General features: G+C 39.4%; 1 protein-coding gene across 5 annotated transcripts in view; it reads right to left on the reverse strand.

The window, feature by feature from the left end:
• Window positions 1-13,155, reverse strand: part of UPF2 (UPF2 regulator of nonsense mediated mRNA decay) — a 122,202-nt gene that overhangs the window by 77,700 nt on the left and 31,347 nt on the right. For all 5 annotated transcript variants that reach the window (XM_055296509.2, XM_063610071.1, XM_055296508.2 and 2 more), the window contains 3 exons: window positions 5,607-5,804; window positions 2,777-2,926; window positions 708-811 (listed from right to left, as the gene is read on the reverse strand). In XM_055296509.2, the coding sequence (XP_055152484.1) occupies window positions 708-811; window positions 2,777-2,926; window positions 5,607-5,804 (452 nt within the window). The remainder of the gene's footprint in view (window positions 1-707; window positions 812-2,776; window positions 2,927-5,606; window positions 5,805-13,155) is intronic.

Consider the following 13,155-nt stretch of genomic DNA (forward strand, 5'->3'; position numbering starts at 1 on the left):
CTTTTGCAAATGTCAAAACAATAAAAAAGAAAACAAAATCGGCCAGGTATGGTGGCTCATGCCTGTAATCCGAGCACTTTGGGAGGCCAAGGCAGGCGGATCACAAGATCAGGAGGTCGAGACCAGCCCGGCCAATATGATGAAATCCCGTCTCTACTAAAAATACAAAAAAATTAGCTGGGCGTGGTGGTGCATGCCTGTAATCCCAGCTACTCGGGAGGCTGAGGCAGGAGAATTGCTTGAACCTGGGAGGTGGAGCTTGCAGTGAGCTAAGATCACACCACTGTACTCTAGCCTAGGTGAAAGAGTGAGACTCCAACTCAAAAAAAAAAAAAAACACACACACAAGGAAAAAAAAAATCTTAGTATTATCATCAAAAGAATTTCTGACCTCACAGAACCCCAGGAAGTGCCTCAAAGCCACTAAAAATCCAGAAACCATACTTTTAGCACCTTTGATCTAAAACAGTATTTTCCAAACTATGGGATCCATACATGAACAGGACAGGATGCTACAGCCAATTCTATACCCAAACAGAGCATTTATGAATTACACCCAATTTTGTCTGCTTATGCTGAATTCCCATCTAAGCCTTTATTTGAAGAAATGGTATAGCTCAAATAGTCTAAAAACCATAGACATTCCTTATTGGAGGACTCCTACAAGGTCCATGTGCTTGAATAAAGTTACACAGAGATACCAATACCTTGTCTATCAGATCTCGGTTGACACAGTTGGGCAACTGCTGTAGGAAAGCATCTACTATGAGCTTGAGATGAGATCCAGTGCTGGCTTCCTCATCTTCTTGTTCTAATGTAAAATTAGTTTTTAAATAGGTTAAAAAAAAATACACAGAGAACACAGAATAAAAACATCCAATGATGAGTTATTTGGAAAATAGATAATCTAGACCAATTTTTGTGCCCAGGAAAACATTAGTCATTTTTTAGAATATTATCCTAGAAAGTTTAGGTAACTCTAGAATCATAACATCAAGTCACTACAGTCTTTCAGGTATCAACTATAAAAAGTCAAACTTTTTGCATTAGGCACAAAAACTTGGTCAGAAAAAGCATGCAGTGTTATGGTAAATGTTATTTGTGTCTGCCCAGCATCCCTTCCCCTATGTTCTTCAATTAACAGCACTCCCAATTCTTGCCTTTGAAGAACTAAGGCTCCCTATTCCATGTGATTCTAAGGAGGGTGGCTGGTTTACATAGAGAAAGAATCTGCAGTAAAATAGGGTAAAGCCAACAGAGAGAAAAGCAATATTGACAGAGGGTATCCTTCTAATAAAGAATCTTGGCCAGGTGTGATGGCTCATGCCTATAATGCCAGGGCTTTAGGAGGCTGAGGCAGGAGGATCACTTGAGGCCAGGGGTCCAAGACCAGCCTGGGCAACATAGCAAGACCTTGTCTCTAAAAAAATAAAATAAAATAAAATAGCTGGGTGTGGTGGTGCACATCTACAGTCCCAGCTACTTGGAGGTTGATGCAGGAGGACGACTTGAGCTCGGGAGTTTGAGGCTGCAGTCAATTACGATCATGCCATGGCACTCTAGCCTGGGCAAGAGTGAAACCCTGTCTCAAAAAAATAAATAAATAAAGGAATCCTAGCTAATCAACTCAAAACTCGACAGGAAGCATTTAGGGAATAAATGTAATATTTGTATTACTGAATACAAAATACAACTCAATTATAAAGACAGATAAAATTAATAGATGCACTGATAAGCTAGTCGTATTCCCACCTAGTAATCATTTCAGAATAACTTTCAAATACATTTATGTTGTTTGTAAAGATTATGTCATAGAATTAAATCAATCAGGAGAATGCTATCAAGTTCTCAGAAAAGTGTAAGTATCTTTATTCCATCATAGAAAGGGTAGCGAGAAAAGTATATTTTAAGATATTTAGAGCCGGGTGCGGTGGCTAATGCCTGTAATCCCAGCAGTTTGGGAGCCAAGGCTGGCGGATCACCTGAGGTCAGGAGTTCGAGACAAGCCTGGCCAACATGGTGAAACCCCATCTCTACTAAAAATACAAAAATTATCTGGGCATGGTGGTGGGCAGCTGTAATCCCAGCTACTCGGGAGGCTGAGGCAGGAGAATCGCTTGAACCCAGGAGGCAGAAGTTGCAGTGAGCCAAGATCGTACCATTGCACTCCAGCCTGGAGGACAAGAGTGAGACTTAGTCAAAAAAAAAAAAAAAAAAAAAAAAAAGATTATTTAGAACTAAACTAAGGTATTTAAAATTTAGATGATCATTAAAATTTGCAGACACATAATACTGGGTATGTAGTGTCCTGTTATAAATCAAATTCCGCCGGGCGCGGTGGCTCACGCTTGTAATCCCAGCACTTTGGGAGGCCGAGGCGGGCGGATCACGAGGTCAGGAGATCGAGACCACGGTGAAACCCCGTCTCTACTAAAAATACAAAAAATTAGCCGGGCGTGGTGGCGGGCGCCTGTAGTCCCAGCTACTCGGAGAGGCTGAGGCAGGAGAATGGCGTGAACCCGGGAGGCAGAGCTTGCAGTGAGCCGAGATTGCGCCACTGCACTCCAGCCTGGGTGACAGAGCAAGACTCCGTCTCAAAAAAAAAAAAAAAAAAAAAAAAAAAAAATCAAATTCCAAAAACAGTGACGGACTGAAAACAACAGAAAAACAAGGGATTAAAAAATACAGAATTAAGGAGAAAAGATCTATATTCTTAGGCAAGAGCTCTGTGTGTAAAAACCAATTAAAAATGAAAGTTGGTAAAATAGTTTTTTACCTTGTTCATCAAGAAGTTTCTTTGTAAGATCTTCAGCTTCATCTCCACCCTCTAATTCTAAGGTGTCATCATTAATTTCTAGATTCTCCAACTCAAGCTCCAAATCATCGGGACTCGATACCTCCTTATTATCCTTAGATTCTTTTGCTTCTGTTGAAAAACAAACAAGTATACCTAAATTCAAAGTCATATTAAAATCCTGCTGCATAAAATAGATTAAGACTCACAAAATCTGCATCACTTCTTTTAGAACCTGCATGTATACCTGGCAACTGAAGTTAATATATTTAGATTTTATAAAACACATTATGCTTGGCTGGGCATGGTGGCTCACTCCTGTAATCCCAGCACTTTGGGAGGCCAAGGAGGGAGGATCACCTGAGGTCAGGAGTTTGAGACGAGCCTGACCAACATGGTGAAACCCCATCTCTACTAAAAATACAAAAATTAACTGGGCATGGTGGCGCATGTCTGTAATCCCAGCTACTCGGGAGGCTGAGGCAGGAGAATCGCTTGAGCCCAGGAGGTGGAGGTTGCAGTGAGCCGAGAGAGCACCACTGCACTCGAGCCTGAGCAAAAAGAGCGAAACTCCGTCTCAAAAAAATATATACATTATTCTCATTGAGAACGAAAGCTATATCTTCTCTGATTATGTATACCATTTGTTAACTGAAGAGGTGGATGGATGACTGGATGGAGAGAGAGATGTGTGGATGAGTACTTACACGGCATGAGAGGATCTATCTATGCTAAAGATGAGGGGGAAAAAAGGCTGATTAAAGTGGACTCACGTTAAGAAGGGTCTCAAACTTCCAGATGAGGAGTTGAGACTTTCTCCTTTATGCAAGGGATAACATTTAAAAGGGATCTGATGTGAAAATTAACTTAGCAGCAATATATAAAATCATTAGAAAGTCAGAAAAGGGTAGATGTAGAAAGACCAATTAGGAAAATATCCTTATCATTTCAATGTGAAGGGTTAGAGAAAACCAAAAAATGAAACACAACAAAGGAAAATGGCCAGTAATTGGTAAAAGGCAAAATAGGAAGCATAAAAAAGAAAGAGAAACCAAACCTTAGCTGAATAAGACTGACAAAATATTAATAACTGAAGTTGAGTGACAGGTAAATCCAAGTTCACTATACCAGCCTTCTTTTGTGTTTTCTCAAATAAAATAAAATTTTCGTAAATAAATAACAAAAGGCAATAAAACCTGAACTCAAGAATGTATACTTAAACTGAAAGTATGGTATTTCTCAGCTTCATCTCTTATAGTCTCTAATCTCCTAATTTCTGCATTGAACACAGAAATGTCTTACTGATACTTGATGTCATACCTTATTTGGGAGGATGAAAACTCTAACTAGTATCAATCAGTTTTGCTACCTCCAGATGAAAACAGACTACTACTTTCTCATTCATTCATCTTTTCATTCTACTTTTATTGAATTCCTACTATGTGCTAGGTATTGTTCTAAGCACCAGGAATATACCTGTGAGTACAGCAGAGAAAAACTCCTGCCCACATGGAGCATGCATTCACTCCCCAATGTCCCCTGATGTCTGGCTACTAAAACATCTACTAATCAGCTACATGTTCAGAATGATGCTAAGCTGTCAGACATTCTGAAAAAAGCTTAAAATGTGACCCTTGCTCTCAAAAAACATACAATTTATCTGAGGAAATTAAACTAATATGCATAAGGTAGTCAAATAGGGTATGGTGGGAGAGGGTTCCAAGCAGAAAACAGAACAATGCAGGAAGGCAAGAAGGCAAGAAGATGGGCCCATTTCAGAGACTGAGAAGGATGGCAAATTAAGGGTAATAGAGTTGTAATGGTAAACCTGAGAGAAACTATGCAGGGTCCTAGAGACAATGTTAACAATTTTAAATTATATTCCAAGTACATGGAAAGGGCATTAGGTACGTAGGAGAGTAAAATTAATGTTTAGGAATGCATAGGCTGAGCGCGATGGCTCACGCCCGTAATCCCAGCACTTTGGGAAGCTGAGGCAGGTGGATCACTTGAAGTCAGGAGTTCAAGACCAGCCTGACCAACATGGTGAAACCCCGTCTCTACTAAAAATACAAAATTAGCCAGGCGTGGCAGCACACTTCTGTAATCCCGTTACTTGGGAGGCTAAAGCAGGAGAATCACTTGAACCTGGGAGGTGTAGGTTGCAATAAGACGAGATCACACGACTGCACTCCAGCCTGGACAAGAGCAAAAACTCCGCCTCAAAAAAAAAAAAAAAAAAAGAATGCATAGAAGGAAACAGAGCAAATACAGGGCTACCAGGTAGGAGGTATTACAGTAACCCAGGTGAGAGAGGATGGGAGTTAGATTAGAATAGCAGCGGCAAATATAAGACAAACCTGAGAAACACGATGTAACTGGCATTCAGAAACTCCCACTCTATTAATGACCTAAAAGCTCTGACTTCTCAAAAGTCACTCTTCTTCACAGAGTTGGTTCTATCTAGCCTAGAAAGGGCAGTACAGGTAACGAGCACCATAGAGCTAACACCTGCCCTAACAATCTGATACCTGGGGGAAATGCGTGTCTTACCAAGACCTCACATGAATTCACTACAAGACTATAAACAAACACTTTCAAATTAATTCACATTAACTTAAATGTATCAGCACTGTTAAAAGTGTGTCAATTATCATCCTTTAATGCTCCATCATTCCATATAATTCTGTCACTCATTTACTCTGACTCAATGTTCATATAACAAAACTAGTAATTTTTTTTTTTTTACAAATACTATTTTGAAGCTAATTCTTGTAGCACTTAATGTAAATACTTTTTCTCTAGAATTTACCTTTGGTATCATCTTTGTTGGACTCTTTATTCTGACAACTTTTTTCATTGTCTTTAAACAAGATGGCTGGGACAAAAGCCTTCAAATCAATGAGGTTCTCATAAAAATTCCGAGCATCTTCATCTTCCCATATACCACCTTCCAAGTCATATTCTCCAGGTTTACCAGGTGTGAATATATCAATTCCAGGCCCATGTTCTACAATAAAATAAATCACAAGTAATTAACATAACTTGAGGTTATAGCATGATAAACATGACACAAGTTATTTTTTCAGTTTTATAGCTATTGAATCTTGAGTGTTTCAACTGACAGGAACTTCTTCAATTAATAAGCACATGTGACCGTTTTCAACACCAAATCACAAACTGTGTTTTAAATAAAGCCCTAAAATAAAACAGACAAGAGAACAACATATTTTTTTCTGTTACATTTGTTTTAAGCAATTAATATGAGATTAAGTAGCCATTTGATAAATTAGGTCTACTTTCATGAAACTTAAAATCAAAAAATAAAATATATAAGCCTGGCCACTCCTAAGACATCCGTTTAAAGTCCCACCTCCCCCATGAGTACTTTTTTTTTTTTGGCAACTCATAATCCTCTATACTATTTACATCATACTCATAAACCATTTATATCTCCAAAAATAGACCATAAACCTTTAATTAAGAAGCATCCCTCCTTTTGGCATAATCCTTGGCACATGGTAGACTGCCACTGTCAACCTAAAATAATCAAAAAGGTCAGAATCTAGTTTTAAAGAGAGTTTATTCAATTGCAAAGTTTGAGGACAGCCTCCCAGGAAGCACAGATTCCAAAGAACAGAAGTCAGTGTTCCAAAGTGTAGAAGTTTGAGATTGTTTATATAGAGAAAGTTTAGGTAATTTCAACATCTTTCCACATAAGGCTTAATGCACAGTTACAACAATCTGATTAGTAGAAGTCGTCTTTTTTGGGAAAGATATATACAGGTTATGTAATTCAGTCTCCAAGGCTTAATTTCCCCCTTGCTATAATAAATTTAGAGGGTCCTGAAATTTTATTGTTTTAAACAGAGTCTTACTCTGTCACTCAGGCTGGAGTACAATGGCGTGACATCAGCTCACTGCAACCTCCACCTCCCGGGTTCAAGTAATTCTCCCGCCTCAGCCTCCCAAGAAGCTGGGATTACAGGTGCCCACCACCACACTTGGCTAATTTTTGTTATTTTTAGTACAGATGGGGTTTCGCCATGTTGGCCAGGTTGGTCTCAAACTCCTGACCTCAGGTGATCCACCTGCCTCAACCTCCTAAAGTGCTGGGATTACAGGTATGAGCCACCACGCCCAGCCTTTATTTATTATCTATTTTTTTGAATTGAGAAAGGGTCTCACTCTGTTGCCGAGGCTGGAGTGCAGTGACATGATCATAGCTTACTGTAGCCTCGAAATCCTGGGCTCATGCAATCCTCCTGCCTCAGCCTCCTGAGTAGCTGGGACTACAGGCATGCATCATCAAGCCCAGCTAATTTTTCTATTTTTAGTAGAGATGGGGTTTCATTATGTTGCCCAGGCTGGTCTCAAACTCCTAAGTTCAAGGGATCCACCTGCCTCAGCCTCTCAAAGTGCTGGGATTACAGGCATGCGTGAAAACGCTCAGCCTTTATTTTCTTTTATGCCATAAATGTCAGTCAATTGATAACTGGAAAAGAAGGGAAGATGAAGTGTACAGATCTCTTATTAGAGAATGGAAAGTATGTACCTATTTACACACATGCAGTACATACAACTATAGATCATAAACTCAGAACACTGAAAGTAATTAACTTCCTACTTTATGATTATGAGCCCATTCATGAACTTATCTACTCTCACATACCTCTCTCCAAATGAGAATTACAAATAGAGTGATTATGTAAATTAAAATTAACCCTAAGTTAGATTATTCATTAAATGTGATTTATGAAAATAAGAACACCAAAAACAAAACAACACTGGCTCCTTGAAACTCCTTAACTTCCTTACAGAAAATATATTTAAACACAGACTTATTAGGACACTAAACCCATACACCAAAAAGAAAAACACTGACATATTTACAACTTCTGTTTAATGAAAAGTATAAACAAAAGCAAAAAACAAACTAGAAGACAAAATTGACAGTATTTAAATAATACATCCATAATATATAGAGCATAGTATAATAAATATATTTGGTGTTTGTCCTTGGTTCCTGGAAGACCTCCTAAAACCCTTGGAATTTCCTGAGTGAAAGGAATGTATTTTGTTATTCATAAAAAGCTTTTTGATCCTACCTCAGCTGATGCTAATGAGGTGACTAAGGGTGGAGTCTTTGGATAGTCTCAGGATGGAGCCAGTCACCAGAAAGACCAAGTGATTATAGGATTAGAACTTTCAGCCCCACTCACCCACCCATCTATGAAGCAGAGTCCTCGCCAGACACCAACTTGGCTGGCACCTTGATCTTAGACTTCCCAGACTCCAGACAGGAGGAATAAGTTTCTGTTGTTCATAAGTTGCCCAGTCTACGGTATTTTGTTACAGCAGCCTGAAAAGACTAAGACAGCTATGTAATATTAATCAGGTGTTAAAAGGAATGAGATGTATCTACAAGAACTGACTCAGAAAGCTCTCAAAAATAATAATTGAAACAATAAAGGAAATCACGCAAAATATCTCACCTAAGTTAATGAAGCTAGAGATATCTAATTATATATATTTTGTGGGAAAAAGTAAAGTCTGGACACATTACTATCAAGCTGTTAAGAGTGGTTACCTTGGAGAATGTAATGCATCTGACAGTAAACTTTCACTTTTTAATCTATAATATGCATAAATATTTTGTGTATCTAAAAAATAATGTAAATCATAAAAAAGAAATTCAACTTTTGAGAGGTTAAAATACTACGAAATCAAAAGTAATAAAAAATAGGAATATCACAGGCACAGGATAAGAGAAAAACAGAGGAGTGATAGTTGCAATGCATATAAAAAATATAATTTCGTTGGCTGGGTGCAGTGGCTCACGCCTGTAATCCCAGCACTTTGGGAGGCTGAGGCGGGTGGCTAACGAGGTCAGGAGATCGAGACCATCCTGGCTAACACAGTGAAACCCCGTCTCTACTAAAAACACAAAAAATTAGCCGGGTGTGGTGGCGGGCGCCTGTAGTCCCAGCTACTCAGAAGACTGAGGCAGGAGAATGGCGTGAACCCGGGGAGCAGAGCTTGCAGTGAGCTGTGAACGTGCCACTGCACTTCAGCCTGGGCAACAGAGCAAGGCTCCGTTTCAAAGTAATAATAATAATAATAATAATTTCCTTAATATATAAAGTGCTTTTGTTTTTCTCTGATATGGAGTCTCGCTCTGTCACCCAGGCTGGAGTGCAATCTCAGCTCACTGCAACCTCCGCCTCCTGGGTTCAAGCAATTCTCTCACTTCAGCCTCCCAAGTAGCTGGGATTACAGGCACGCTCCACAATACCCGGCTAATTTTTGTATTTTTAGTAGAGATGGGGTTTCACCATGTTGGCCAGGCTGGTCTAGAACTCCTGACCTCAAGTGATCCACTCACCTCAGCCTCCCAAAGTGCTTTTATAAATCAATTTTTTAAAAAGATACAAGGGGAAAAAGGACGGGGTGGGGGGTATAAAAGATTCAAATAGGAATTTCACAGGGAAAATAATACATTTATAAAACAGCCAATAAACTTAAAGATGCTAAAACCTGACTTCAAATTTAAAAATTAAGAACTGCAATGTGGTAAGAGTGTAAAGAAACAGTCATTCTCGGGCCGGGCGCAGTGGCTCACGCCTGTAATCCTAGCACTTTGGGAGGCCGAGGTGGGCAGATCATGAGGTCAGGAGATTAAGACCATCCTGGCTAACACGGTGAAACCCTATCTCTACTAAAAATACAAAAAATTAGCCAGGCATGGTGACACACGCCTGTAGTCCCAGCTGCTCAGGAGGCTGAGGCAGGAGAATCGCTTGAACCTGGGAGGCGGAGCTTGCAGTGAGCTTAGATCGCACCACTGTACTCCAGCCTGGGTGACAGAGCAAGACATTGTCTCAAAAAAAAAAAGAAACAGTCATTCTCTTATACTTAGTGGCATGTAAATTTTTTAATTTTTTAATTTTAAGTTCCAAGATACACGTGCAGAATGTGCAGGTTTGTTACGTAGGTATACATGTTCCATGGTGGTTTGCTGCACTTACCAACCTGTCATCTAGGTTTTAAGCCCCACATGCATTAGGTATTTGACCTAATGCTCTCCCTCCCCTTTCCCCCAACCTCCCAACAGGCCCCAGTGTGTGTTGTTCCCCTTCCTGTGTCCATGTGTTCTCACCGTTCAACTCCCACTTATGAGTGAGAACATGTGGTATTTGGTTTTTTTCCTATGTTAGTTTGCTGAGAATGATGGCTTCCAGCTTCATCCATGTCCCTGCAAAGGACATGAACTCACTTTTTATGGCTGCATAGTATTCCATGGTGTATATGTACCACATTTTCTCTATCTAGTCTATTATTGATGGGCATTTGGGTTGCTGTAAATTTCTTTAATAGAAAATATGGCATCATATATTGAAACTTAAAACACATATATCCTTTTAACCCAAGAATTCTACTTCTAGGAATGTATCCTGTAAATACTAGAATATATACAGAAAGAAGCAGGTTCAGAGATTTTGTTACAGCACTGACAATAATAGCTAAAAGCCAGAAATATTAAGTGTTAATCAACAGAGGACAAGTAAATTACAGAACAACCATACAACAGGATATTACTATGTAGCAATTAAAAATAATTAGATGGCACTAATGTATTAAAATGAAAAAAAAATCTAAGACATATGATTAACTGGAAAAAGTGGCTATAGAATAAAGGATATTCTGACCACTGGACAATGTAAGCCTCTTCTGGACAAGATGAAGTACTATATCAGTGACCCAAAATAACTAAAGATTCAAGCAAACAATATTAAAACAATGATTTTCAAACACTGGACATCAGGCAGTATAGGAAAATAATCCCTGACAGAGAGCAGACAAAAAACTCAGCTCTACAACTGCCCCAGCTTACTTCGTAAAGAGATTTTTCCAGGCTGTGGCCAAGTAAGAGAGAAGCCAGGCAGTCTCCCTGAGTTGAGGAGCAGAGCTGAGGGTCTGGTAATACTCTACCCAAGGCAGGTAGAGTTCCCAGGACACAGTACCAGTGAGGAGAAACCTGCACAAAGATAGACTTCAAAAGATTTGCAGAGTCTCCTTGAATATTCAGCTGAGTACTGATCAGCTCCTATGTATAAGGAAACAAAGTGTTCAACTGAGTACTGATCAGGCTCTATGTGTGAGGAAACTATGTGAGACTGGGAAAATAACTACTGAAAAGAATTAAGACTCACAGAGAGGCTCATGGGACCAGGAATAGTCTGTATACCCACGAGGCTGACTGGAAGAATCTTCTATGACTCTATCAGATAGAGTTCAGAAAGGTAATGCCTCAGTATTAGGAAAAATTAGCCTTAGATTAAAGGCTGCTCTGGTACCTCCTAACAAAGCATCCTTTCAAAGATGAAACTATTTACAAGTAACTTAACTGCACCCCAGGATGATGCTTAATGATATTTATAAGAACACAAAAATATCCAGGACACATCCAATAAAACATGAGCAGGCAGCCAAAGAAGTAGAAAAATGACCAGACATGCAAAGGAGGTCAAGCAACTGCAATGAATTGAAATCAACTTGGAAATCACACAGATGACAAAATTTGTAGACAAAGACTTTAGAAGTTATTGTAACTGTATTTCATATGTTCGACAAGCTACAAGATTGAACATGTCAGATAAAAGAAAGTATGACAAGATATAGAAATAAAAAACGACTTCTCTAAATGGAATTAAGTTATTGGACACCGTAGAAGAAAAGATTAGTGAACTTGAAGACATAACAACAGAAACTATCCAAAAGGAAAGGCAGGAAAAAATAATGAAGAACAAAAAGGACAGGACATCAACGTACTGTGGGACAACTTTGAACAACCTAAAATACTTGTAATTGAGTTCCTATAGGAGAGGTGACAAAGCAGGAAAGAGAAAACACAATTGAAAAATAAAGGTCAAGATTTTCCTAATTTGATGATAACTATACACCCACAGACCCAGGAAGTTCAAGGAATCCGAAGTACAAGAAACGAAGAAAACCATACCAAGCTACACCATAACTAAGTTGCTTGAAATCAGTGATAATGAAAAAATTTTAAAACAATGAGAGAAAAAAATATAGATTATATAAATAAGAACAAAGGTAAGAAAGGTAGGAGCATTCTTGATGGAACAATGCAAGCTAGGAGACAGAGGAGTAACTAACATCTTTCAGTACTGAAAGAAAAAAAAACTCTAGCCCTTAAGTTCTATGTCTGAAAAAAAACTTTTTTTTAAGAGATAAGAGTCTCACTCTGTCACCCAGGCAGGAGTGCCTGGTGTGATCATTATCTAACTGTAACCTTGAACATCTGGGCTCATGCAATCTTCCCACCTCAGCCTCCCAAGTAGCTAGGACTACAGGCTTGTGCCACATGACTGGCTAAATTTGTTTTATTTTTTAAAATTTTTTGTAGAGACAGGGTCTCGCTATGTTACCCAGGCTAGTCTCAAACTCACCTCAAGCAATCCTCCTGCCTTGGTCTCCCAAAGCCCTGGTACTACAGGCATAAGCCACCATGCCTGGCCAAAAAGATCTTTTAAAAACAATGACAGGGCTGGGCAAAGTGGCTCATGCCTGTAATCCCAGCACTTTGGGAGGCTGAGGCAGGCAGATCACTTGAGCTCAAAAGTTCAAGATCAGCCTGACCAACATCAACATGGTGAAACCCCACCTCTACTAAAAATGCAAAAATTAGCTGGGCTTGGTGGCACATATCTGTAGTCCCAGTTACTGCCTGGGAGGCTGAGGCACAAGAATTGCTTAAACCTGGGACGCAGAGGTTGCAGTGAGCCGAGACTGCACCATCACATTCCAGCCTGTCTCCAAAAATAAAAATAAAAACAATGACAGAATTTTTTCAAGGTCTATTAATTCTGGAAAATGTCTAAAAACACATTTAAAGTCATGACAGGGCGCAGTGGCTCACGCCTGTAATCCCAGCATTTTGGGAGGCTGAGACGGGCAGATCACCTGAGGTTGGGAGTTTGAGACCAGCCTGACCAACATGGAGAAACCCTGTCTCTACTAAAAATACAAAATTAGCCGGGTGTAGTGGCACATGCCTGTAATCCCAGCTACTCAGGAGGCTGAGGCAGGAGAATTGCTTGAACCTGGGAGGCAGAGGTTGCAGTGAGCCAAGATCTCGCCTTTGCACTCCAGCCTGGGCAACAAGAGCAAAACTCTCTCTCAAAAATAATAATAATGATAATGATACATTTAAAGTCATTTAAAATGAAAAGAAAAATTAGCTTAAATTTCAGTATGACAATTAGAGAAAAAGCGTAAAGAAACCAACTAAATCAATACCCAAGTATGCTAATTTTTTTTTTTTTTTGAGACGGAGT

This window comes from Symphalangus syndactylus, chromosome 10 (assembly GCF_028878055.3).
Source record: "Symphalangus syndactylus isolate Jambi chromosome 10, NHGRI_mSymSyn1-v2.1_pri, whole genome shotgun sequence".
In the NCBI taxonomy this organism is placed as follows: Eukaryota; Metazoa; Chordata; class Mammalia; order Primates; family Hylobatidae; genus Symphalangus; species Symphalangus syndactylus.